The 25,988-nt window shown below is 31.8% G+C and overlaps 2 protein-coding genes and 1 pseudogene across 2 annotated transcripts; 2 read left to right on the top strand and 1 right to left on the bottom strand.

Annotated features, from left to right (window-relative positions):
- The first annotated feature begins 231 nt into the window (after window positions 1–231).
- Window positions 232–5,454, top strand: LOC146953358 (protein FAR1-RELATED SEQUENCE 5-like; annotated as a pseudogene).
- Window positions 5,455–9,128: 3,674 nt separating this feature from the next.
- KNATM (KNOX meinox protein) lies at window positions 9,129–11,362 on the bottom strand. The gene is made up of 3 exons (XM_085746280.1): window positions 11,121–11,362; window positions 10,527–10,643; window positions 9,129–9,405 (listed from the first exon to the last, which is right to left on the bottom strand). Exons 1-3 carry the CDS (start codon window positions 11,253–11,255, stop codon window positions 9,283–9,285), a joined length of 375 nt encoding a protein of 124 aa, XP_085602406.1. The 5' UTR covers window positions 11,256–11,362; the 3' UTR covers window positions 9,129–9,282.
- A 7,057-nt stretch (window positions 11,363–18,419) lies between these two features.
- On the top strand, window positions 18,420–22,671 carry LOC146953356 (alpha,alpha-trehalose-phosphate synthase [UDP-forming] 6-like). The gene is made up of 3 exons (XM_085709181.1): window positions 18,420–21,029; window positions 21,401–21,674; window positions 22,211–22,671. Exons 1-3 carry the CDS (start codon window positions 19,021–19,023, stop codon window positions 22,493–22,495), a joined length of 2,568 nt encoding a protein of 855 aa, XP_085565307.1. The 5' UTR covers window positions 18,420–19,020; the 3' UTR covers window positions 22,496–22,671.
- The last annotated feature ends 3,317 nt before the right edge of the window (window positions 22,672–25,988 follow it).

The raw sequence follows: 25,988 nt of genomic DNA, 5'->3' as shown, positions 1-25,988 counted from the left end.
AAAGTTTCTGTCGTTTAAGCTACTGAAGTTGAAATGGCGAACCGGTCCGGCATACGACAAAAACTAATTTTGAGTTCATTAGTCGACAAGTTGGAGGGAGAGAAAACGTTGGTTGTTAAGAGTCCCACATCGGTTAGGAGTTGGTCTGACAATTTGTTTATAAGTGGGGGCAATCCTCATCTCACAAGCCGGTTTTGTGGGGTTGTGTTAGGCCCAACCACGATTTCTAAGATGGTATCAGAGCCTCTTCACAATTCTTTGGGCCACCTGTTATCAGGTTTCCGTTATCGGGCCACCCGTCATTTATGTTCACGCTCGCAATCATTTGTATTCGAAGAGGATGAAGGAAATGGAGGAAGGGGAGGCATATCATCGGGCCACCCGTCATTTATGTTCACGCTCGCAATCATTTGTATTCGAAGAGGATGAAGGAAATGGAGGAAGGGGAGGCATATCAGGTTTCTTTGGGCCACCTGTTATCAGGTTTCCGTTATCGGGCCACCCGTCATTTATGTTCACGCTCGCAATCATTTGTATTCGAAGAGGATGAAGGAAATGGAGGAAGGTGAGGCATATACTCTTCTTGATTATTTTAAATCAAAGCAAACAGAGAATTCATCATTCTTTTATGAAGTTTAACTAGATGTTAATAATCTAATAACAAATATCTTTTGAGATGATGCTAAAATGGTTTTGGATTATGCTTATTTTGGAGGTGTAATGTGTCGCACTAATAAGAGTTTACGACCATTTGCTCCGTCTGTTGGATTTAATCATCATCGTGAAAGTGTGTTATTAACTTATTTGGTGCATCATTATTATTATATGATGACACAGCTGAATCATTTGAGTGGTTGTTCAAGACTTTTCTTAAAGCTATGTGTGGTAAAAAGCCGACGACAATTTTCACAGATCAAGATCCTGCAATGGCAAAGGCAATTTCAGAGGTTTTTCCCGAGTCATGTCATCGTTTATGCTTGTGGCATTTATTTCAAAATGCACTAAAGAATGTTAATCATGCCTTTCAACGATCTAATTATTTTGCTAGAGTTGCAAAGTTGCATTTATGGTTTCGAGTATGAGGATGATTTTCTGAATGCTTGGGAGTCATTACTTGACAAGCATAATCTTCGCCAAAATAAATGGATGCAAGATTTCTTTAGAAAAAAAGGAAAAATGGGCTTCGGTATATGGGTGACACAATTTTTCAGCCGGTCTACACCAACACAATTAAGTGAGAGCTTTAATGGCCGTTTAAGGTGTTATACCCTAATTTTGGACCTAAAAATACTAGCTCAATTCTTCTTTTCTTGCATTTCAAGTTATTTGAATTTGTCTCTGATCAATTGCATCTTTCTCTGCATTTTATTTCAATGTTACTTGCAAAATTCATGAAAAATGGTATTTTAGTCATTTCCTGCATTCAAACTCATTTTAGTCCTTGAAAGTTGTTTGAGTCTTTTCAAAAAGCTTGAATAAGTCTTTATTTCAATTCCATGTCAAAATCCATTTCAAAAATTGCATTTGAAGTCACTTTGAGTCAGTTTAGCCCCTAGGGGCATTTTAGTCTTTTCATGTGTTAAAAACTCTGTTTAATTTCTTAAAATTGTCTCTGAGTCTTTTCATTTGGTTTGAATAAACTCTTGCTTTAATTTCATGATAAAATCCATTTTAAAATTGCATCTGAGACGTTTCGAGTCATTTTAGTCCCCAGGGGCATTTTGGTCATTTCACACGAAATTTTGACAGAGAGAGGTTACTTTAAAGTACCTCATTTAGTAGTTGGTTCATTTTAGTCCGTTTTGTCATTTTTAATCGTTTCACTTTACGTTATTTTCCATTTTACCAATTTTAATTCAATTTTATTTTTTATTTTCATTTTAGTCCTAAAAATTATTACTAATTGCATTTTAGCCCTTAAAGTTTTCTTATTTGCATTTTGGTCCTTTTAGTTTGTTATTTTTGCAGGTCAAAGTTGGTCAAAGTTAGTTACAAGTCCAGTCCACATGGCATTTTCTCATTGGTCCAGTCATCATACACATCACCTATAAAAGCCCAGTCACAGGCCAAATCATCACAACCACTATTCATTCTGTTACAACTCAGCAAAAACAGATTTCATCATTCTCTCTCTCCAATTCGGATCAAACACCACCAAAATCACAAAAAGTCTCAAGAACATTCAAGAACACTCTTGAATGTTCATAACTGAATCATCATCGTCCATAACCCTAACCACCTCCAGAACCGTCCAAAACCAACACAACCGTGACAAATTCATCACAATTCGTCACTGATTCAACCAATTCCCCACACAAATCCACAAAATCCGATCGATGATTCATCAAGAAATCATCAGAACACAAATACGAGCTCGGTTCTCAGAGATTCAATGTTGAATCATCATCATCGAACGCCGAGCTCTGCAATTCGAGCACCACTTCGTCGCAAGGACTAATCTGGTGCGATCACAGAGGCAGAACGAGAAGAAGAGGGAACGAAGTGGAACACCAGTTCAACAAGATTTTCCAGGAAAGATCCAAAAACGAATTCACAGAACACGAAGAAGAAAAAGGAAAAAACCGATTTACATTCAGTTCGATCTCGCCTACCAGAAGCAGCAAGAACGAACTACGTGAAGCTTTCCTTCCTTCGTCTTTCTGTGAATCCAACGAGGTAAATATCACTCTCTCATCTTTCCTTTCGTTTCAAATTCAATCGTTCAAAGCTGTGTACGTGTTTCGTTCATAAGAATGTGTGAGGACACAGATTGGCATAGATCCATCGATCTTGAAGTTTAGTTTTTCAAAAAGGTTTAAAAATGGAGAAATCAGTGAAGAGCTTCGTAGATCTATACCAATCCGTTCATCTTCTTCGAAAATAGAGTTTAATTTTGAAAAGAGGAAAGACGATTTGAGAGATGAGAAGTTTAGAGGGAGTCCATCTGTTAACGTGTTTGGAAGCAGAGAAGAGTGGAACGGCTGTGAGGATTAGAAGGAACTAGGGTTAAAAATGAGTGTGTATGTGTTGTGTTTGGTTTATATACCTCCTCCTAATCCTATGTACGTGCGTACACCGTAAGTACATGTTCCCCTGTGTTTGGACCATCAGATTTAGGGTTAGATTGACCTAGATCAGTCCAACGCCCCTGATGCGTTTGGATGATCCATGATCCATGTTCCCTTGGGCCTGGGTTTCTTTTTTCGTCTTCTTGTTTTTTTTGCTATATGCACTGATTTTCTTGCTATTGGAACCCCTGCCTTGCCTAAAATTCTCATAAGAATTCCATAAATTTTTCCATATGTTTTTGATATTTTTCTTAACCTTTTTGTGATATTTTTATGTGTTAAATCTTGATAAAAATATGTGTGGTATTATTTTTGTTAATTGTTTACTATTTTTGTTAAATTTGTGAAGTTTTAGATGTTCTTGAGCTTTAAAAATCCCTTAAAAATTCTAAAAAATTTCATGTATATTCCTTGTTATTTTTGTGATGTTTCTATGCATTTTGTTCACTGAAAATTTTGTAAAAAAAAATATTAACACATTTTCTTGCATTATTTATTGATTTTATATGAAAAAACCTCTAAAAATTTGCTCAATTCCATTCTATGTTCTTGATGACTATTTGATATACATGATATATGATTCTATGAATCTTTAGCTACTGTTTGTACATAATTTTGATGCTTGTGTGTGAATCTTGATTAGTTGCTTGGTTTACAAGTTACATTTGTGAATAAATAATGCAAATATGCCTAAGTTTACTTCAAAAATGTCAAGTTCATCATATTGCCTTAATTCTCATTTTAAGACCTGATTCTAAGCCTTTGAAAAATGTGTTAGAATGTGAGAATTTTAGGCAATAGGATTCTTGCATTTTGTGAGTAAATTTTAGCCATATTTTTGCATTTTTTGGCTTTATTTTGTGAAGTGTTCTATGCTTTTATCTTGATATTTCACTTGCTTTATTTTCTTTGATATTACCCTATGCTACTAACATTTTCTTGTCCCATGTTTCATACATCATAAGCATATTCTCCATCACACTTTCTCATCCCATTTCTTTACATTTCTTTTACTTTTAATTCATTTGTGTGGGATTAAGTTCTCACAAGGAAGTAGTGTGTATGTAGGGAAATGATGTAATATGGACTATGGACTCTAATGATGTACACTGACACAAGCACCGACACATGCACACACATCACATAGATATTTCTTAGATGTATGGCTAGGATATGCATGTTTAGATGTGTGTTTAGGATTGAATGTTTAGATGAATGCCTAGGATTTACACTTAGAAAAATCATTTTCCAAATAAACGTGAACAATATCACCCAAATCATTTTCTAAATAAACCTTGGGATCAAAATCCCATTGTATTTTCCTTTTATTTTCTTAATCAAATTTCAATGAAAATTAATCATACTTGACTTTTTTTTTCCAAAAATCACTAATCAAACCTCACAATTTTACAACCTTATGCCCTTGAGACCTCTCTCTCATTCTTCAAATTCCAATTTTCAAACTTAAAATCAACCAACAAAAACAAAAAACATTTTTGGAAGAGAACTACGGTGGATTTGATCCCTTAAAAGGGTACGTAGGCAAGGAAACAATATTCCTTCAATTCAAATAAAACAAAAATTCAAACGCTTTCTTCTCCCTCCAATTCTTGACTTAGTAAACTCTTAGGTGCAAATATCACTTTTCAAATAGCATTTAGAAATAAAGCGCGCGTGTAGAAAATAAAGACGGTTCCTATAGGATACTATAGTCGTTATGGGTGCCTAACACCTTCCCGTAGCGAAAACAACTCCCGGACCTCGATTCTCAAGGGTTTTGCTTATTTTTTTCCCTTCCCAAGAAAAAATGAGATATCAAAGGTTAAAAAGGTTCAAACGTAATCAATGTTTGACACTCGAAAACCAAGATAAAACATAAGGCTTTACATGAAGCCTACCTTTAATGTGTTAGAATTTTTCAGAAATTTTGAGAGATTGCAAGATGATATGCGATATAAAGAGGTAGAGTCTAACTATGGAATGAGCCAGAAGATGCCATCATTGAAATATGAACATCATGTTATTGAGAAATGCAAGAGATGTCTATACACCGACAATATTTCTCTTGTTCGTGGGGAATATGTTAAATCATGTAATCTTGGTTTTGGTAAGATACGTGCAGAACTTGTTTGAGGTAAGTGAACAAGAGAAATATTGTTGGTGTATAGACATCTCTTGCATTTCTCAATAACATGATGTTCATATTTTAATGATGGCATCTTCTGACTCATTTCATAGTTAGACTCTACCACTTTTATATCGCATATCATCTTCCTCATAGCATAAAGTTACCTTCAACTCTGAAGATCAAGGTGTTGAGTGTAGCTGTCAACTTTTTCAATTTGTTGGTATCCTTTGCTGCCATGCTATTCGAGTACTTAATTAATCTATGTAAAAAATCTGTCACACGCAATATCAAGATAGTTCATCATGAGAAGCATCACGAGCGAAAATTCTATAACATGATGACAATGTGGAATTAACAATTTCTTGAAATTGTATCAAGTTTTTATGAATAATTAAAAACTTTACTTAATAAAAAGTTTGTACACTAAAATCCTTGTCTTAAAACACCCAATACTTGCTTCTAGTATTATGTTTTTCTTTAACAAGACTATGATCATATGTTGTGCTTTCAAGTGACCAAGTAATGCACAACAAAGATTTTTTTTTTTAAAGTAAATACGAATCTTCCAACTTTGTAATATGTGTAATCTCAAATAATTTGTTTTCCTGAATTCTTCCGAGTTCTAATGAATTCAATCCCACTGTTACTTGTGTTTTTCCAGTTTTACTAGAGAGGTTTTCATTGCCTAATAATCGCATAATGGGAGAATAAAAATTTAATTTAGAATGTTGAATAATACGGAAGGTTAAGGGAGTTACCCATAAAAGAGTGGTGGGTTATTTACCTCAACCAATAAACATTCATATTTTTAAGTGGTATACATGCACTAAATTACCCACCATTCTTCAAAGGTAATCTAGAAAAAACCAATGATTTAAGTCAATTTGAATCTGACGTGGATCATTTAATCCACTTGTAATGTTATTAGTGGGTAACATGTTTATAAGTTTTCTTCATATTTTAGACTCCAAAATCTGACTTTCTATCGTTAGACCATATCTTTGGAATTAAATTTTTTAAATTGAAAAAAAAAACAAATAATATAAATGTTTGCAGCAAAATAAAAGACATGATCAAACATATATAAGTAACCATGATTATCAAAAACATGATCATGGACAGACCAAGTATGAATATTCACAGACCAAGTCTGAATATTCACACAGTTACAATCCATGATTCTTTGATCAGGTTTATCTTAGAGATGTTGTCAGATTTTGATGTCAGACCATGTCCAATGACCCTATTGAAAGGGTGATTCAATATGTTGAACCATTGGAGGGAGAGTGTTGAAGATGATGTGGAGCAAAGAGATGATGAATGCCTTCAACAAGTTGAACTCTGACCCGGCCTTGCCACGCGTCGCGTTTTGGTTTTGTGCAAGCGAGCGCGTGAGATGCATGCGCCGACAGGGCGCGTGTGGCGTCAGTGGACGCGGAGAGAGAATCTCTTGTGGATAAAGATGGGACACGTGGTGCAACACGATTGGCTGTTTCGATTTTTAACTTAATGTTTTGGACTCAATTATTTCATTGCAAATAATTTTTTTATTTTTTTTTACCAAAATTTGTGATTTTTTTTTCTCTACAAATGGAGACTTGGATCATTTGATTTGGACACAGAAAAAAAAACCAAGTTTTTCACTCTCTTAATCTTATTATTAGCTTTTCTTTTGAAGTTTTAGTCTTTATTTAGTGAAATGGATCCTAATAAAAATAAATTATTTTACAAAATTTTTGTTTTTTCAAAAAAACTAAAAAATAAATTGTTAATTGTATTATTTTAATTTAATTATAATCGATAATTATAATTTTATGTAATTATAAAAACAAAAATTAAATAAGAATAAGAAATAAATAAAAAGTGGTGGGGTAGGGTGTTGAATGAAAAACCATTGGAGAGGGTAAAAGTTGAATGAGTGTTGAATAAGAGAGAGAAAATGATGTGGAGTGTTGGGAATTGAAAAAGTGGGTGTTGAAGGGTATTGAAAGAAAAAAACCATTCGGGTTGGTCTAAATGATAAATGATTTTCAAATGATAAAGTAAGAAACGACAATGGTTAAAACGAGTGTATGTAATTTACCATCATTTTTAAATTATGTTTTTTTTTTTCTTCATGTTTTAATTATTATTATTTTTTGAATTTTTCAAAAAATAGTATATTTTAGGCACAATTACATATGTGTCCTTTAAAACATAAAATCCATATGCAAATGGACTAAAAGGGTAAAATTGCAATAAAAAATATAAAGGACCAAATTGTTAATTGAAATTAATTTAAGGGACCTTTACCTATTTTTTTATAATTAAATTCATTAAATATTTCAAAAATTAGACAATTTTAAAACGTAATGATATAAAATATTTGTTGATACCCATTTATTAATTGTGTTCAAGTGTTCGGTTGGAGAGGTTAGATGTTTATTAAATATTAATTATAAAATTCATTGTCCAAAAATATTAATTATAAGAGGGGTGATATTTTGACAACCAATTTCCAACAACTTTTGGTGACAACCTTTTTCCACTCTTTCTATTGGACAATAACAATAGAGAGAAAAAGGAAGAGAGAGAATAAAAGTACAATGAGAGTATGAGAGAGAGAGTTGTCACAAAAGTTGTTGAAAAATGGATGTTCAAATATCATTTCTCGGTTTACAAACGGCACTAGGTAAAACAATCAAACAGAAAGCTTCATCACATATGTTTACAAACGACTCTTTTGACCGCTCATTTGTTGCAATTTACGACGTTGGGCGGCTATTTCAAGAAAATAAGGCGTGGTATACACATTATATGGCTTGCATGTGTTTGGGTGATTTCAAAGAAATGAATAAGTGTTTTTTTTAAATAAAAAAATTATAAATTAGCCCACTTAAATTGACACTGGAATTTACTACGTTGGGCAGCTATTTCAAGAAAATAAGGCGTGGTATACACATTATATGGCTTGCATGTGTTTGGGTGATTTCAAAGAAATGAATAAGTTTTTTTTTTAAAAAAAAAATTATAAATTAGCCCACTTAAATTGACACTGAAGAGCATTCGAACCTGAGACCTCGAGGAAGAGCATACTTCCAAAGTCCAAAGCCAATACCACCAGGACACCCAAGTGGGTTAGAAATGAATAAGTGTTGTTTTAGTCAAAAGGTTGAAACGCCAACTAAGCTGGCTGATAAGGTTAAACTGGTTGATGAAAGCACATAATCCATGTTTAATGTTTGATCTTAATCATTGGTTGACTAATCATTTGATGTTTATGGGATTAACAACTTAGTTGTTATCTTTATTTTGTTCTACTAGTACTCGTGGATGATCTATTTTAAATAAGTGTTGTTCTTGTTGTCTTCTTCTGCATTTCTGATGTTGGGAAGATGACTTAGTGTGTTAATATATTTCATTTTGATTTGTTAAAAAAAAACATCAATTGTGGAGCATTACAACAAGCTTTACAAAATGACGAATTGTTTAGAAGAACCTGATGAGTTCGATTTTCTGGTGAAATAATTTTTGGATAGACTTTACTTACCTCCCGACCAAACTTTGTATGATCAAGGACTTTTTCCCTTAGAACCAAAGGGTTAACACAAAAATATATAAATAAAGTTTAATTTGTATACATTGACAATGTAAAGTTATTTTACACATGCATCCAATGTTGCGTTGTCACGTCAATTAACAAATATGACAACTTATGTGTTTTTATATTAATTAATTGACGTGACAATACACCATTAGATGCATGCGTAAATTAATTGTATATCAATAATGCATACTAATTAAATTCATAGAAATAATGTTGGGTATATAGGTACCACACTTTGAAAATTGATCTCCCGTAGAGTGGCAAGACTCGTAAATTTCACTCGACTAGAAAGAGAGTTCTTGGTAATTCTCTTGATATCGATATAACTTGGCAGATTTCATTTGATATTCATGTCTTAAAACAAACATTAATACAAAATATGCACTAAGCGGCAAATCGTGCTAACAATTAAGAGAAAATCTTCAGCTACAAAAAGTAACGAGGCAATAATCCATCATCAACATTCTTGCTACTTAGTATTATCATAATCAAGGTGCAGGTTAATTATTTTCTTCACCAAGTTCCTGCAGTTGAATATACGTAGCATTGATGAAAGCTTTTGCTTCTTTTGTTGGTTCATCAATCACGTCTTTGAGGTTGCTCAGTGCCATGCAAAATGCTTCCTATGTACACAAATGAATCATATTATATGTGAACTAGGTTAACACATACAAAAAAAAGTGTGAATTTTGTATTCAATAATTTACAGATAGAGATTTATAAAATAAAAAAAATAAAAAACCTAGTTTATGCTTGCTTAAAAATCACTTGTAAAATAATAATCTATAAAAGATGGTTTTAATAATAAACTACTCAAAATAACTTTTCATTTAAACGTATATAAGCTCTTCATGATATTTTTTTTAAAATGATTATTATTCACAAACATAAGTTGTGACAAGCTATAGTTTATATTTTTACAGTATCAAACTGACTCATAGTTTAAAATACGTTGTGACGTACGTATGGTTTTGCTAGGTTATGCTTGCTTAAAAATCACTTGTAAAATAATAATCTATAAAAGATGGTTTTAATAATAAACTACTCAAAATAACTTTTCATTTAAACGTATATAAGCTCTTCATGATATTTTTTTTAAATGATTATTATTCACAAACATAAGTTGTGACAAGCTATAGTTTATTTTTTTACAGTATCAAACTGACTCATAGTTTAAAATACGTTGTGACGTACGTATGGTTTTGCATGTGGGTTGAGGGTTCGGTATGTAACTAAAACTTCTCATTATGGCTACGTAAATTGAAAGTTTTGAAGGATTGCAGTAAATATATAATGAGCAATGATATATGAACAAACAACCATTAATAGACAACTTTCATGACAACTTCATTTTCTTCTATTTCTATTCGTTGAAAATAATAGAGAGAAAAAGAAAGAGAGAGAATAAAAACATATTGTGAGTATGAGAGAGAAAATTGTCAAAAAGTTGTTGCAAAATGGTTGTACAAATATCATTTCTCATATATAATTTTAACCATAAAAATTGTTACTTAGTAATTAATTTGGATGTTTTGGCTCCGTAAAGAATTTATATATCTATTTTACACACACAAAAAGTGTTCCACAATATCTATTTTACACACACAAGAATTTAATACATATAACTTCACCATTGAGTGAACAAATTTGATTAGAAGAAAGCTTTTAAAATCAAAACAAGTAATTAAAATGTTTTTAGAGATCAAATGATTCAACCATGACCATTAATTAATGTATGTAATACCATGAAGTGATCAAGCTCTGAATTGTTTGGACTAGTTGTTGTTTTGGACTTTGTGTTGACCAATTTCTTCCATGCATCACTTGTTATATCAAACTCTTTTGCATCCTCAGATCCGACCTAAGAAATAAAGGAATGAAGATAAATAATTAATTTCATTCCATACATGTTGGATATATCCTTTGATTAATCCATTTTTCTTTTGCAAAAAAGAAATATTACACGTAGCTATAGTAAAATGTCAAGTTAATTTGTTCTCTCTTGAAAAATAAATTAAAGTGAAAGCAAGATCAAAATACATTAGAAATTAGACTTTTTTTTTTAACTATTTTCTATTGAAATTCTTCTCTACCCTTTTGTTGTCTTTTTTACCCTTTTTGTGTATATATTAATAATTAATATTGTAAGTAATGTATTCCTCATGGTGACCGTGGTCCTAAACTATCTTTCCATAATTATACACTATATTATTCTTTACACAAAGTTTTATTTAAGAAATAGTAAAACAGTGCGATCAAAAATTGAAAAAATATATGTCGTAAGATGTCAACCTCTTAAATAAATTTAAGTTGTTTTCACATAAACGAAATTAACTACCTTCAAACAATTGATGTGAGACTCAACCAATGCTTCAAACAAAGGATGGCTTGCAATAATCTTCTTTAGAACCTCTTCATTTTCACTTTCTTTTCCTACATCATCACTTCCCTTTCCAATTTCTTTACCCTCCATCTCTCTCTCTCTCTATCTATCACAATCCAAACCCTCTATGTTTTATGCAAATGTAGCAACCGAATCAAAGACTTTGGCACGAACAAACAAGAACTATGTACATATATAGAAAATTTTCATCCAAAAATAAAAGAAGTTATTGTATTATGGTTATTAACCAATTGGTACTAAGTGCAAGTGATGGAAACGTGGTTATCAAGAAGTACTCTTTGAAGTTATTTAACTTTTAGAGGTAAAAATCAGTATGAATACAAGTGAATGTATGAGAAAAAGAATAAAAGGTTAAAACTATGTGGGCTTTCCCTGTTTCTCTTTTTTGGTCTTGAAAGCAACATGTCAAAGTTTTTATGATATGATTAAAGTATGTTTCAGGTCTTTGTTACCTGTACCATATTTTTGGACTTATTCTATATTCCCCCCTATCTTAGGCAATTTTTCATTTCCTTTGACAAATTTTTCTGACTACACTGTTCACCAGTGGAACTCCTCACTTTGTTGCATCATTTTCCTTACGAGGTAAAACAGCTAGTTACACCTACTTTGTTAGTAGTAAAGATCAACTTATCAAGAGGGATGATGATAAAAGCATTATCTTTGACAGTTTCATATTGGATAGAAGATGAGGGTGTTGAACAATATATAATTGAGATAATTTGTATATCAAATGTGTTAAGGTTTTTGGCAAATATGTGGTGTTTAAATCACTTTTTCTTTGTTGTTCTTAAGCTAACAATCACCTAATGTTTTTGGCTCTGGTTAAGTTCCAAGCTTGATAAGAGTTGGAGTGCATTCTAATGTTAAGAGTCTCATATTTGACGGATCGAGAGATTGTTGATGTATCAAGTATTAGTAAGTCTCGCCTAATCATATTGGATGGAATATACATAGATATTGATAAACATATAAATAAGGGCATCCATAAACTAAAGCTTATGATTTTGAGTGAAGACGTGGTGTTCAAAGTTCAAACTATTTTTATAATATGTTTTTAGTCTAATATGATAATCCCCTTGTGTTTTAGGTTCCCCTCTAGTCTCTGTTGTGCAATTGATGCAATCTAACCAAAATCATTATGCATTTAAATCAGTATATATTTGAGCTGTATATCAAAGTCATGAATCAAATCTGGCATGATAGATAGTAGAGCATCTAAATTAAACATACAATGAAAATGATTGATCCCTATCCTAAAAGAACTTCATATGTCAATAGAGGTCTAAATATATTTTAGTATTTTGAATGATTAATATTTGGTTTTCAACTGGAGGCTAGAGATGCATGAACTCAAAAAAAAAAAAAAAATTAGCTTAATAGCAGTTTTGGCTCCCTGAGTATTAGGAAGTTGCAATTTTGGCCCCCTAACAAAATAAAATACAATACAACCTCCTAAGTATTACCCCTTTTGCAGTTATGGCACCTCAGACCAATTTTGACCAAGTCAATGTTGACGTGGACGTCACGTGTGTAATTTTTTATTTTTATTATTTTTTAATATATTTATTTATTTTTTATTTTTTAATAATTAAAAAAAATTAATTTCTCAATAGTAGAGCCACACCACACCAGAACATCAATATCATTGAACCCTCTTTTAATGAGATTAAATTCCACTTTTTTTTTTTTAATAAAAATATCGCATTTATATGCATCCTTGAAGAACAATTTCCCAAAATTAGAGCCACAACACATTTATACGCATCTTTAAGACCACTTTTTAATGACATTGTCATATTTGGCAATTGCATTGTGCATGAGTCTCTAAGATGATGTGACTAGGTTTCTTGTTGTCAACGTTACCTATCAAGACAAAAAATTTAATCCATTTATCTAATTTATTTAACAAACCAAATAGATAGGAATATATTCTAAAATTGTAAAGAAGCATGCCATGATCATTTATTTCATTGATTGAATCCCACCTATTATGGAAAGGAAATGATCCTTCCAAAAAATCAATTTTGCCTTGATCTTGTCTTTTATAGCTTCAATATGGATCAATTTAGGTTTGCCTTTGAAAATTGGCACTCCAAGGTAATCAAAGGGAAATATACCTAAAGACAATTCCAAATTGGTGGACAAATAATTTAATCTGCTATGACAAACATAGCCTCCAAATACTTTACACTTAGTGAACTGGTCAGGTCTAGAGTTTTCTCCATACTCTTCAAGCTGGTGGTGAATGTACGTATCCAACATTCCGTTGAGTTGCCTTGCAAAATATCATCAAGTCACCAACAAAGAAGGAATTTTGGGTACATTCACATTATAAATTGAGAATATATCATCAATATAGTTATCCCCTTGCTTGAATCTAAATATTTTAATTGGAAACATGCCGTATATTTGTATTTGTAAGCCTATGGAAGTCACCAAAGTTTATGTCCCCCCTTAAGAAACCACTTTGTTATAAAATTATTCACATTAGTCCAATTTAACAACTCATCACATGAAGTTTTATTTGGAAAACACCATCCATATTTCTCAGGAGCTCCAAAAACAACATTGAAGTTGTCATTCATACACAAAAGACAACCAAATATGGCTTGCATGGAAATAAGAACCATTTAAATCTTTCTTCTTCCCATATATGAAATACTAAAATTAAAGGAATAACACATTTTTAATTTTTCCACAAGACAACAAAATTAGCTAGAAAACACAACTTCTCATCTCTGATTAGCATATTTTCAGCTTTCCCATAAGACAACTTGTGTGATCCATCATCAAGTTGATGCTAGATCCAAAATTACATAAAGATCACTCGAAAGGTATCTTACCAATTAAGAAAAGTATATAAAAACACCCAAAGTCTACCTTCTTCTCATGGAGTTGTTGTTAAAGGGTCTAACTTTTTTACATACCAAAAATGTCATGAAAGAGAGTGAAAAATGAAGGTCTAAAAAGTTAAATGAAATAAAGGAAAAAACTGACATTTTAAGTGGTTTGCAGGGGGTAGAGGTAGAAATGTAGGGGTACAAAATAAATTTTTCCTTGATGTGGATTGTAAAAAGATATGGACTTAATAGAGAAAGGGGCTAAAGTGATTCTTCAATGCAAAAAAAAAAAAAAAAATACCTGTTTACACCATTTTTTTTTTAAATCATACCTCTCCAAATTTAGCCATCTAAACAAAGAAAGAAATGTAATTCTTTTTCACATCTGGATTGCTAAATTTATAAACAAAAATTTCCCCCAGCTGGTTGGGTAAATTAAAAAACAAACGTTTTAATTTTTCTTTCATCTTGGATAATAATTCTAAACGTGGGGTCAAAATAAGTTTCCCAAAATAAAATTATTAAGAGTACTTCAACAATTAATTGTTTGTGTGTCATTTCGTCGTTTAACAGCAACATAGTTTGATTTTTCCATATTGCTGCGTAATTTGTTTCTCGTCTTTTTGCAGTGTTTGTTCCGTTCAGAATAACGTATTGGCTTTGACTCATTACAACAACTTCAACTATGATATCTTCGACATTAATGTTGCATATCTGAAGACATGTATTTCAATCACTTCAATTTTTTTACTTTTGTAAGAATTATTATTTTATTAAGTTGGATGTTGTTAGTTTGTTTGCAAAGATGATGACCAACCGAGATGTTGTAGAAGAAGGTGGAGTAACTAAATGATGAATATAAGTAAAAAAAAAATGTTAGGTTTTTAATAAATAAAAATGAAAATCTAATTTGCTACAGTCTAAATGTAGCTAATGTGTTCTTTCCAAAAAAAAAAAAAAATGTAGCTAATGTGACCACGACTATTAGCCCAAAACACCTCTCTCAAGTTCTTTAGTATGAGAATCAATTCCGTAAAACTTGTTTCAAAGTTTTTTGGAAACATGCTTTCAAATTCGGAAAAGTTATGGAGGTTTAATGAGTAATATATTTAATTGAAAAAGACTACAAATCTAAATTCGCTAAAAACAAAAAAGATAAATATGGGAACAAACACACAACATCCATGTTAATAGCATAAAACAACAAAGTACCTAAGCCTACAAATCTGACTATATTCAAGTCTCCAGAATACTCATGTCTTCGGATCTGTAACGTTGAAGACGCCAAAGTCATTGATCGGATTTGCACTTTCTCAAAGCTAATCTTTCAATCTGAATCAAATAAACACCGCACTAAGACGGGAAATCAAAAACACGCTGCACAAAGATGGGAAATCAAAACAAACAAAGTCGTGCAGAGACGACGAAATCGCAAAAATAAACGAAAGAAGACTGAAAATATGTGGAAAATTACTTATTCAAATAGGATAGAAGAAAAAACAATTCGGAGGGGTGATTTTTTTGATCAAAATTGACCCTAAATCACCTATCTGACAAGAGGAAAAAAGGAGTGACAGACGGCTAGGGTTTGAGAAGGAGAGAAAAGAAAGAAGACTAGTTATTTGTTGAGTATTTTCTTTTTTATGATCTTGTTTTAAAACATTTAAAATTTACTTGCGAGCATGATAAAAATTTTACCTAGGGAATTGCTAGTTATATCGTGAGAGAATATCTCCCGAAAATTTCATAAACTGTATTTGCTAAATACTTCCTCTGTTTCATAATGCTTGTCCATTTTGGAGAATAATTTTGTTTCATTTTACTTGTTACTTTCATGTTTCAATGCAACATTAATTATTGGTTTATTAATAATACCCTTACATATTTATTGTAGAGAGAGAAATAATAGAATGAAATAATAAATGAGTAAGGGTATTATAGAAAAAAACACAAAGAATTTCATAAAAAATGACAACATTTATTTGATTCTTTATTATGTGTAATTTCTTCAAAATAACAAATATTGTGAAACGGATGGAGTATCATCTTTAAATTAATTCCATGATGTCCCTTGTTTTTCGGGCCAGATGAAATTTAACTGGTACTTCCTACGGTCACTTTTACAAGTAAAAAAGTGCTTTTTAGATTCATTGAATACATAACTATGAAGCCCCGATACGGATACGGATACGGGTACGATACGATACGGGTACGCGAATACGTCAAAAATTTGAAATTTAGGATACGATACGGCTTGGATACGTTTACAATTTTTTTTTAATATATATATATATATATTAGACATAAACGCACAAAAAATAAATAGGGTGAAATCTTAAAACTAATTACACCAAGTCAAAATACAATGGACCATTCACCAACTAAGATAGCATCCTTTAAACCAAAACATACCATATAAACAACCTGCAATATGATGATACCAAGGTAGTATGAAGATAGTCACCCTTTTCAAGTAATGGCCAATATAATGATCCCAATTTACAAAAATTAATACTTGTGATCAAAATACAAATAAAAAATTTAAATAAAAATTAAATTAAATTAAATTAAATCTTTCGGATACTTCTGGGATACGTATCCGGGAGTATCCGCGGAGTATCGGTATCCGATACGTATCCGACACGTATCCGACACGGGTACGGCACCATTTTGGAGTATCCGGGCTTCATAGATACATAATGTATTTGGTCTATATATAGACCAAATACATTAGATATCAAATGAATCCAAAAAGTACTCCCTCCGTTTCAAAATGAGTGTCGCTTTAGCCAAAAACAATTGTTTCAAAATGAATGTCGCTTTCTGTTTCCAATGCAATAATAACTTTTTCTTTTCAATTGTACCCTCCAATTAATACTCTACACACTACTTCCAAAGTATTACTTTTAAAACTAACCAATAGTTAATAAGGATAATTTGGTAAAATAACCATTCTCTTTCTTTTAATCATTGAATTTCTTAATATGTGTGTAAACACATAAAACGACACTCATTTTGAAACGAAGATAGTACATTTTTGCTTATAAATGTGACTGGAGGGAGTAATAGTTACTTTAGTCAATGAATATGTAATGATTAGTCATAATAATTCTTTAATGTATCAAAATATTAAAATTGTCTTTGTTTATGCACTCTCTTAGTCAAAATAGTTCTTGACACTAAAATAATTTCTCAATTGTCACAATAACACTTTTCATATAAGGATCGAAATGACAATAAGTAAGTATTTATAAAGACTGATATGATAATAAGTAAGTATATCGAAGGATTAATATGACAATATTAATAAAACATTTTAACTTCAAAAACTATTTTGACTAACATAGTACAAAATCAAAAACTATTTTAAAATTGCGATACATTAATAAATTATTGAATTCTAAATCTTACATATATTATATATTGTCTCTGGCAACCGTCCCTCGTTCAAAATAGTAGTGTTAAATTTATAGAAATTATTTTTTATCATTATTGCGATTGTGCTAAGGTTCCCACCAAAAAAACACCAACGTTTTTTATTTTAAGTAAGAACATCCAAATGTTTTGAATAAGCAGAGAAATATTTTGTCAAAAAAGAGAGCATTATGGTATTCATTGATTCAAGACGGTTTGGAATATCAAAGTTAAAGAAGGGTTTAAAACCCACCACGTGTGCGGTTGAGCTAACTCAACCAATGAATGTTGGAAACGTGGCGTGACAAACGAGGAAAGCAGATAATTTGAGACAAGTCTCTACAGTGGGTCCCACTTTCTCGGTGACGGACTTGCCGAAAAACAATGGATAAGATCAAATTCAAAAAAAATTAAGAATTTATATAATACACCTCACTCACATAAATCCATAATCAACCACATCATCACCACCGTCCATTTAGATCACCAAAACCCATCCTCACACATCCAACCGCTTAAATCCTTTCTCACATTTATCTTAAAAATAAAACATGAAAAAATGGCTTCTGTTCACGGCTTCAAACGCAACTGACAATACCGATATTGTTTTGTTAGGTTAAACGTCTTTAGCTGGTTCAAATCGTGAATCTCATAATGTATGTCAATTTTCATGATGCTTATCGCTTCGTCTACTAAATAAAAAATGTCTGATGAAAGTCGATTCAGTTGTAAAGAATTGACATATTTATTGTATAAACTTGAGTTCAACTTCTATAGTCAACGTGACGACATCTTTAGTGAATGATCTTCAAGTAATTTTGTCAATATTATTTGACCTTTAAAGTTTGCTTCAACTAACGAGTCATCGTTGAACCTAACTCACTTAAACTTTCATTTAATAAAAAACACAAAAAAATGAAGAAAAAAAAAATTAGTAGATGACCCATGAAAACAAGTAAGCTTCTAAAAAGATCATAACACTGTTGCATGCTGTTTTTGTTCAGTGGTAAGAGAGAGACTATGGACTTAGGTGGCCATTGTGATCAAGGAGAAGCCTTTGAAGTTTGAAAAAAAAAATCATTCACATCAAAATCTTCTAATATAGTAATATTTATATTCTTCTCCACTATATCCACTAAATTAAAGTGATATTGAAATTCAAGTTTCAACCAAAACTGGTAAATTTCTTTCAAACTGTTACTAAATTCCATTTTGTGTTGCTGTTTCAGTTTCTGACATCAATCTCTTTGTGTGTTGTTTTGTTTCTGTTTCTTGTTTTTGTGATCTGAATCTATTCTGTTCTGTTTCATTCCTTTATGAAACCAATCTCTAAAGTTATTGTCTTTAAACAAATTCCTAACACCCTTTTGATGCTTTCCTTTGTTTCTCATCATAGATTCACAACTTGTATCTCTTGTCATTTTATGCTTTGTAACTTTTCTTTCACAAAGTTTAGAACTGGTATTAGCTGAGCCACATCTCAAAAAATTGTCTTTTTATTTCAATCTTTAGTTTTTCTTTGACCCTTTTGGTTGAATTGGATTTTCCAAAGTTGAATTGGATTTAGTGTTACAAAAATGGTTTCAAGATCTTATTCAAACCTAGTAGAGTTAGCTTCTGGTGAAACTCCATCATTTGGTTTGATGAATAGAAGAATTCCAAGGATTATGACTGTGGCTGGTTTGATTTCTGAAGTGAATATTGATGATGATCAAGTAGAGAGTGTTGCATCTGATCTATCTTCATCTTCGGTACACCGCGACCGGATCATAATAGTGGCTAATCAGCTTCCTATAAAAGCTCAAAAGAATCATGATGGTAATAGGACTTATTGGTCTTTTGATTGGGATGAGAATTCACTTCTTCAATTGAAAGATGGAATAGGTGATGATGATATTGAGGTTATTTATGTTGGATGTCTTAAGGAAGATGTTCATCCAAATGAACAAGATGAGGTTTCAATGACACTTCTTGAAAATTTCAAATGTGTCCCTACTTTTCTTCCACCTGAAATGTTTACCAAGTACTATCATGGTTTTTGCAAACAACAATTATGGCCACTTTTTCATTACATGTTACCTTTATCGCCGGAACTCGGTGGTAGGTTTAATAGGTCTTTATGGCAAGCTTATGTATCTGTTAATAAGATTTTTGCTGATAGGATTATGGAAGTTATTAACCCTGAAGATGATTATGTTTGGATACATGATTATCATCTTATGGTGTTACCAACTTTCTTGAGAAAGAGGTTTAATAGGGTGAAACTTGGATTTTTCCTTCATAGTCCATTCCCTTCATCAGAAATTTACAAAACATTGCCTATTAGGGAAGAGTTGTTGAGAGCTTTGCTTAATTCAGATTTGATCGGCTTCCATACTTTTGATTACGCACGTCATTTCCTCTCGTGTTGTAGTCGGATGCTAGGTCTTAGCTATGAATCAAAGCGAGGATATATCGGGATTGAGTATTATGGCAGGACTGTTAATATCAAGATTCTTCCTGTTGGTATACATATGGGTCAGATTCAGTCGGTTTTAAGGCTGCAAGAAACTGAGGAGAAAGTATGTGAGCTCATTCGACAGTTTTCTGATCAAGGTAGAACAATGTTGCTTGGTGTGGATGATATGGATATCTTTAAGGGAATAAGTTTGAAGCTTTTGGCCATGGAGCAGCTTCTTGTTCAGCATCCCGAGTATCGAGGAAAAGTGGTATTAGTTCAGATCGCGAATCCTGCTAGGGGACGTGGAAAAGACGTGAAAGAAATGCAAGAGGAGACCAAGGCCACGGTGAAACGGATCAATGAAAGGTTCGGGAAACCAGGGTATGATCCTGTTATTCTGATTGAGGAGCCACTGAGGTTTTATGAGAGAGTTGCTTACTATGTTGTTGCCGAGTGTTGTTTAGTCACCGCGGTAAGGGATGGAATGAATCTCATACCGTACGAATATATAGTCAGTCGTCAAGGAAATGAAACGTTGGATAAAGTTTTGAAAATAGGATCCTCCCCTAAGAAGAAAAGCATGTTAGTTGTGTCCGAGTTCATTGGTTGTTCGCCATCTTTAAGTGGAGCAATCAGAGTGAACCCATGGAATATTGATGCTGTGGCCGATGCAATGGATTCCGCTTTAGGAATGGCCGATTCGGAAAAAGAGCTACGGCATGAAAAGCATTATAGATATGTTAGTACTCATGATGTTGGGTACTGGGCTCGTAGCTTCTTGCAGGATTTGGAAAGGGCTTGTTGTGACCATGTACGACGAAGGTGGTGGGGAATTGGATTTGGATTAAGTTTTAAAGTTGTAGCACTCGATCCAAACTTCAGGAAGCTTTCAGTGGATCACATAGTTTCAGCTTACAGGCGGACCACAAGTAGGGCAATCCTCCTAGACTATGATGGTACACTAATGCCTCAGGTTTCCATTGATAAGAGTCCGACAGGTAAATCCATTGATATTCTTAATAGCTTGTGTAGAGATAAGAACAACATGGTGTTTCTTGTTAGTGCTAGAAGCCGAACAACGCTTTCGGAATGGTTTTCGCCTTGCGAGAATATGGGACTTGCAGCCGAGCATGGTTACTTTCTGAGGTAAGATTTATTCAAGGCTTCTAATTAATGTTTAAAAACCGACCGAAGATTGAACCGGCGAGACCTTCGGGTCATGGTTGAATTGGTTCAACCACAGTTGAATCAAATGACAAATAAAAAAAATATAGTAGTATTTATTAAGTAAAAAATTTAAAAATAAAATCCGGTTGAAATAACTGTGGTTCATCCCGATTCTTAAACTACAATACAACAGGGATCAAACCAACCGACAAACTGGATGGTTCCTTGTTCAATGGTTGAACTGATCCATTCAGTTTTTAAAGCATTGTTTCGAACCTTTTCATGATTGGTGATTTCATTAGATTAGGTAATGGCTGATACTACTTTTTATATGATTTGTGTGGTTTCAGAATGAAGCGAGACGGTGAATGGGAAACCTGTGTTCCTGCAACAGATTGTAGTTGGAAACAAATTGCAGAGCCTGTGATGAAACTTTATACTGAAACAACTGATGGATCCACCATTGAAGATAAGGAGACTGCACTTGTTTGGTGCTATGAAGATGCAGATCCAGATTTCGGTTCATGCCAAGCTAAGGAACTTCTCGATCATCTTGAAAGTGTGCTGGCAAATGAACCAGTGACTGTCAAAAGTGGCCAGAATTATGTAGAGGTTAAACCACAGGTGGGTATAACATTCTAAGCATGAGTTTTAGTCATCGATTCAATCTATATACTAGATGTTGATGTTAGCAGCCACATCATCAGTTCATTATTGAACCAACTAATTCTAGATTATGTTTTTGTCAAATGCCAACTTTTGAGTAAATAGGCATTGTACTCCTTGAAATTATAATGGTTGGTCAACTTAGTCCTCAAATTTGCGAAATAGCAATTTACTTCAACTTTTATATTATTCATTTAGGGCTGTTTGGATCGACTTATTTGAGCTTATTTACCAACTTGTGAGATTGTTTGGGAAAGCATAGGAAAACAGTTTATGACATGTCCATAAGCTGTTTTCAACTTATTTTCATAAGCTCTCCAGAATAGTCTATAAAACAATTGGATTTTATTTCATTTGTTATAGATATAATTTGTACATAAGTGCTTATGGTATGAGTGGTTTATACAAACTTTTTTTTTTTTTTAAAAGGCAAACCGGGTCTTCATGGTCTTACTATATATAGCCTTTAATAAATACATGTATATTACATGCAGGGTGTGAGCAAGGGATTAGTGGCGAAACGCTTACTTTCATCCATGCAAGAAAAGGAGATGTCACCTGATTTTGTTTTGTGCATAGGAGATGATAGATCTGACGAAGATATGTTTGAGGTAATCACGAGTTCGATGAATGGTCCAATAGCACCGAAAGCTGAAGTATTCGCTTGCACCGTTTGTCGGAAACCAAGTAAGGCTAAGTACTATCTAGATGATACTGCTGAAATTGTGAGATTGATTCAAGGTTTAGCCTGTGTTTCAGACCAAAAAATTTTATTCTAAGCTCAGGATAGTTGGTGGTGAATTGTGTTATGGTTGCTTTTCTTTGTTATTGAGCATATAAGCTTAATTATGATCTTTGATATATTTGATATTCCATGTCATGTATGGAAGTTGTTAATCAGAGAACTTGTATATATTTGGTTATCAGCTATAAATTATGTTATGTTGTGCTGTGACATGCTGCATTCTTTTTTAGACTAAAATTATTTTTTGGAAATTATTAGTTTTATTTATTGTAATAATTGGGTGAATGACTCATTTAAAATGAGATGTGTATACTAACTAGAGCTAGGGTCACTCATTATTTACAAAATCTTTTAGTGGGAACTTTGATTAAGATTGGGTCACTTATTATCAACTTTTTCAATAAAAATAAACTAAATGTTTTTTTTTTTTGAATTACAGCTGAAAGCGATAGACACATTCAGTGACCGACATTGCATTGAATAAAATTACGTCCACATGAGATAATTTACACGAAACTAAAAAAAAAAAAAATCCTTTCAGAAACAAAAGTTGTGTATGCTTATTGATTATTATTATTAGAAAAAAGAGATGTAAACTGTATATGTTTATCCCTGTTGCTATTTTTCTTTTTTATCTTATACTGTTTATACACATAAAATACATGTACAAATAAAATGTTATCGTATTTGACATCAACTAATGTATCATTTTTATGTCTTATTGTATACCTTATATCTAGCCATGAAAAATTACATTTATATTTTTTCTATAACATTTTTAAGCTTTAATAACCCAAACAATCAAACAAATTTTCATTATAATTTGGAGTTCGTACATGAAGTAACTAACGTATGAAGGGGCCTTCACACGCTGAAGGTGTCTTGCTAATTTGGAATTTGCATGCGAGGTAAATAAAATCTAACTAAAGATTATTTCAGTAAATATTGAAACTTGTATTCTCTTGAATGATTTATCCTTAACTGACGCTCACCAATTAAAATTGTAATATGTAAACTAAAAAAAAGGAAGTTGTTATTTATGTATTCTAAATTTTTCTCTTTTTAACTTTTTAATAGTGGATTAATTATTTTTCCAAAAAAAAAAACAGTGGATTAATAATTGCATTTGAATTTCCATTCCAAATTTAGCTTTAGGTAAAAAAAAAAAAAAAAAAGAAGGATAATTCTATGATTCCTAAGTAAAACTTCTCAATCCAACACTTAGATTGTGTCAAAAAAAAAAAAAATCCAACACTTGATAGAACATAAGAATGAAGTAAAACAAATCTCACGTGTGTGTTATAGAATTCGTCAAAATATCTATTGATACATTTGAAAAGCCTACAACATACCATTGAATCAAGTAGTCTTGTCAAATTCTATTATAGTTTCTTCACTAAGGTTCTCTTTGGTATTGCTAATAAATTAGCTTACAACTTATTAGAAAAGCTTATAACTAACCTTGTTTCTTTAAATGAGACGTGTTTGATAAAAAAAAAAAAAAGCTTCTCTTACTCGATTAAAACTATACAGTTTGTTCTCCACTTCGCTCTCACAAAACTTTGGTTCTTGTTTTGCTTCCATCAAGAGATCTTTTCTTTAGATGAGACAAACGCTTGACATCATAGGTAGATCAATAGTTTTTTTCTGTCTCCAGATAAATCAGTACCAAACACCACTCGTAAACTCACGCATAGAAGAGAGATTTTAGGTTCAGATCTAAGCAATCACGTAAAATATCTAGTCTAACAATTTCGAGCATTCGACAATGCTAGATAAGCCTTACAAACATAAATCAACGTTTCTTCGCTAATATGATTTCAGTATCCCACATCACTAATACACATAGGGTCATCGGGTCTAACTAATCCTAGATTGGCAATAATTCTTCCTTGGGATTCTTATTGGAGATAAACTTCATCTTATGCCTATTAATGGATCCAATATCGATTTAGATTTTGTTTTTGGGTATAAATCCTATTTTTTTTTCTGCTTTATGGAAATGGGTTCTATATAAGTTTCTAATCATGCCACACCATGTATTTGTTCTAAGGTGTGGATTTGATCAACAAGTCTTGCTTTTGAAGACATGTTCCGAATGAACTTTTTATTTTATTTTTTTCATATGCATTTTATATTATGTTTGTTTAGAAGTGAACACATTTTAAACATATGCTTTTGAACACATTTTATATTATGTTCATTCATAGCTTGTCAAGTTAGCCGTGATCTTGTAGATGTACAAGTCAGGAGCAAATCCGGTGCTTAATTTTTTTATCTGTTTGATTATGCATTAATTCTGTACTTTACCCCGATAGTGGGTATACCCCAATAGTGGGTAGTGTTCTACACATGGTGTAATATTTGGCTTTCTAGCTTTTTTAATGAATGAAATATCTTCTTTGACCAAAAAAAAAAAAAAAAAAGAAGTGAACACATTTTTTATGTATTTGCGTCCAAAAAAGAGTTTGTAATATGCATTGTGTATCGCATGGGTTATATGTAAGCATAGAGAGTTATTTTCTATCCTTATTCTTTACATAATAAAAAATGGAATTTGAATATTCTATGTATTAAATAACAATATTATCTAAAGTCATATATTTTAATGATTAATATTTGTAATTGATTGACAATGTAATATATATATATATATATATATATATATATAGGGGTTTGCTAGGATACACCCACTAGTTTTTATTAAGGTGTGTTTTAGCAAAGATATAACTAAAAAGTTGTTAAATACGTCTTAAGGTGAATGTTGCTAAAACACACATTCTAAAAAATAAGTGGGTGTATGTTAGCAACTCCTATAAGCATTTGCTAGGATACACCCACTTATTTTTTAGAATGTGTGTTTTAGCAAGTTATAACTAAAAAGTAGTTAAATACACCTTAAGGTGTAGCTTGCTAAAACACTCTCACATAAAAACTAGTGGGTGTGTTCTAACAAATCTCATATATATATATATATATATATATATATATATATATATATATATATATATATATATATATATATATATCATAAAAGGATATGCAACCTCTAAAAAAAATGCAAAACTAGTTTTTCCTCAAGATTGCAAACGAACCGATCAAGTTGAGACATAGCAAGTCTTTTTAGGCTAAGCCATAGTTGTTGGAAAGTACAAGAGAGAATGCAGATACCTTTTGTTCTTTGATGGGACAATTTTAATTTTCATTTATTTTTTGAGAGAAACTCTAAATATTTTTGTTTTAATCTAAATACTTTGGTAAAGAGATTGCTCTGTCAACTTTCCATTTGCCAAAGCTAAATTTGAGGTTAAATATTTTTTTAATTCTTTAAAATATATTTTTGTTTTAATTCTTCTAAATTTCGTTTCAATTTTCGTCTATATAAATATTTTGTTTTTAATTTTAATTAATTTTTTTTTACAAAAATTTAGTTTTATGTTTCAAATGATTTTTTTGAATGATATATTGTTGATAAGTACATAAAATATTATTATTATTAATTTAATAAATTAGTGAAAAAATAGATT

This window comes from Medicago sativa, chromosome 1 (genome assembly GCF_051527215.1).
Source record: "Medicago sativa cultivar Bolivia chromosome 1, Bolivia_mono, whole genome shotgun sequence".
NCBI lineage: Eukaryota > Viridiplantae > Streptophyta > Magnoliopsida > Fabales > Fabaceae > Medicago > Medicago sativa.
This window is presented reverse-complemented; position numbering and strand designations above follow the sequence as displayed.

Excerpts from the sequence above, each read along its gene's own strand:
- LOC146953356 (XM_085709181.1), top strand. The coding sequence starts at position 19,021 with ATGGTTTCAAGATCTTATTCAAACCTAGTAGAGTTAGCTTCTGGTGAA. Across the intron at positions 21,030-21,400 it reads GAGCATGGTTACTTTCTGAG|AATGAAGCGAGACGGTGAAT; the intron begins GTAAGATTTATT and ends GTGTGGTTTCAG. Across the intron at positions 21,675-22,210 it reads ATGTAGAGGTTAAACCACAG|GGTGTGAGCAAGGGATTAGT; the intron begins GTGGGTATAACA and ends TATTACATGCAG.
- KNATM (XM_085746280.1), bottom strand. The coding sequence starts at position 11,255 with ATGGAGGGTAAAGAAATTGGAAAGGGAAGTGATGATGTAGGAAAAGAA. Across the intron at positions 10,644-11,120 it reads CTCACATCAATTGTTTGAAG|GTCGGATCTGAGGATGCAAA; the intron begins GTAGTTAATTTC and ends TTTATTTCTTAG. Across the intron at positions 9,406-10,526 it reads CAGAGCTTGATCACTTCATG|GAAGCATTTTGCATGGCACT; the intron begins GTATTACATACA and ends TTGTGTACATAG.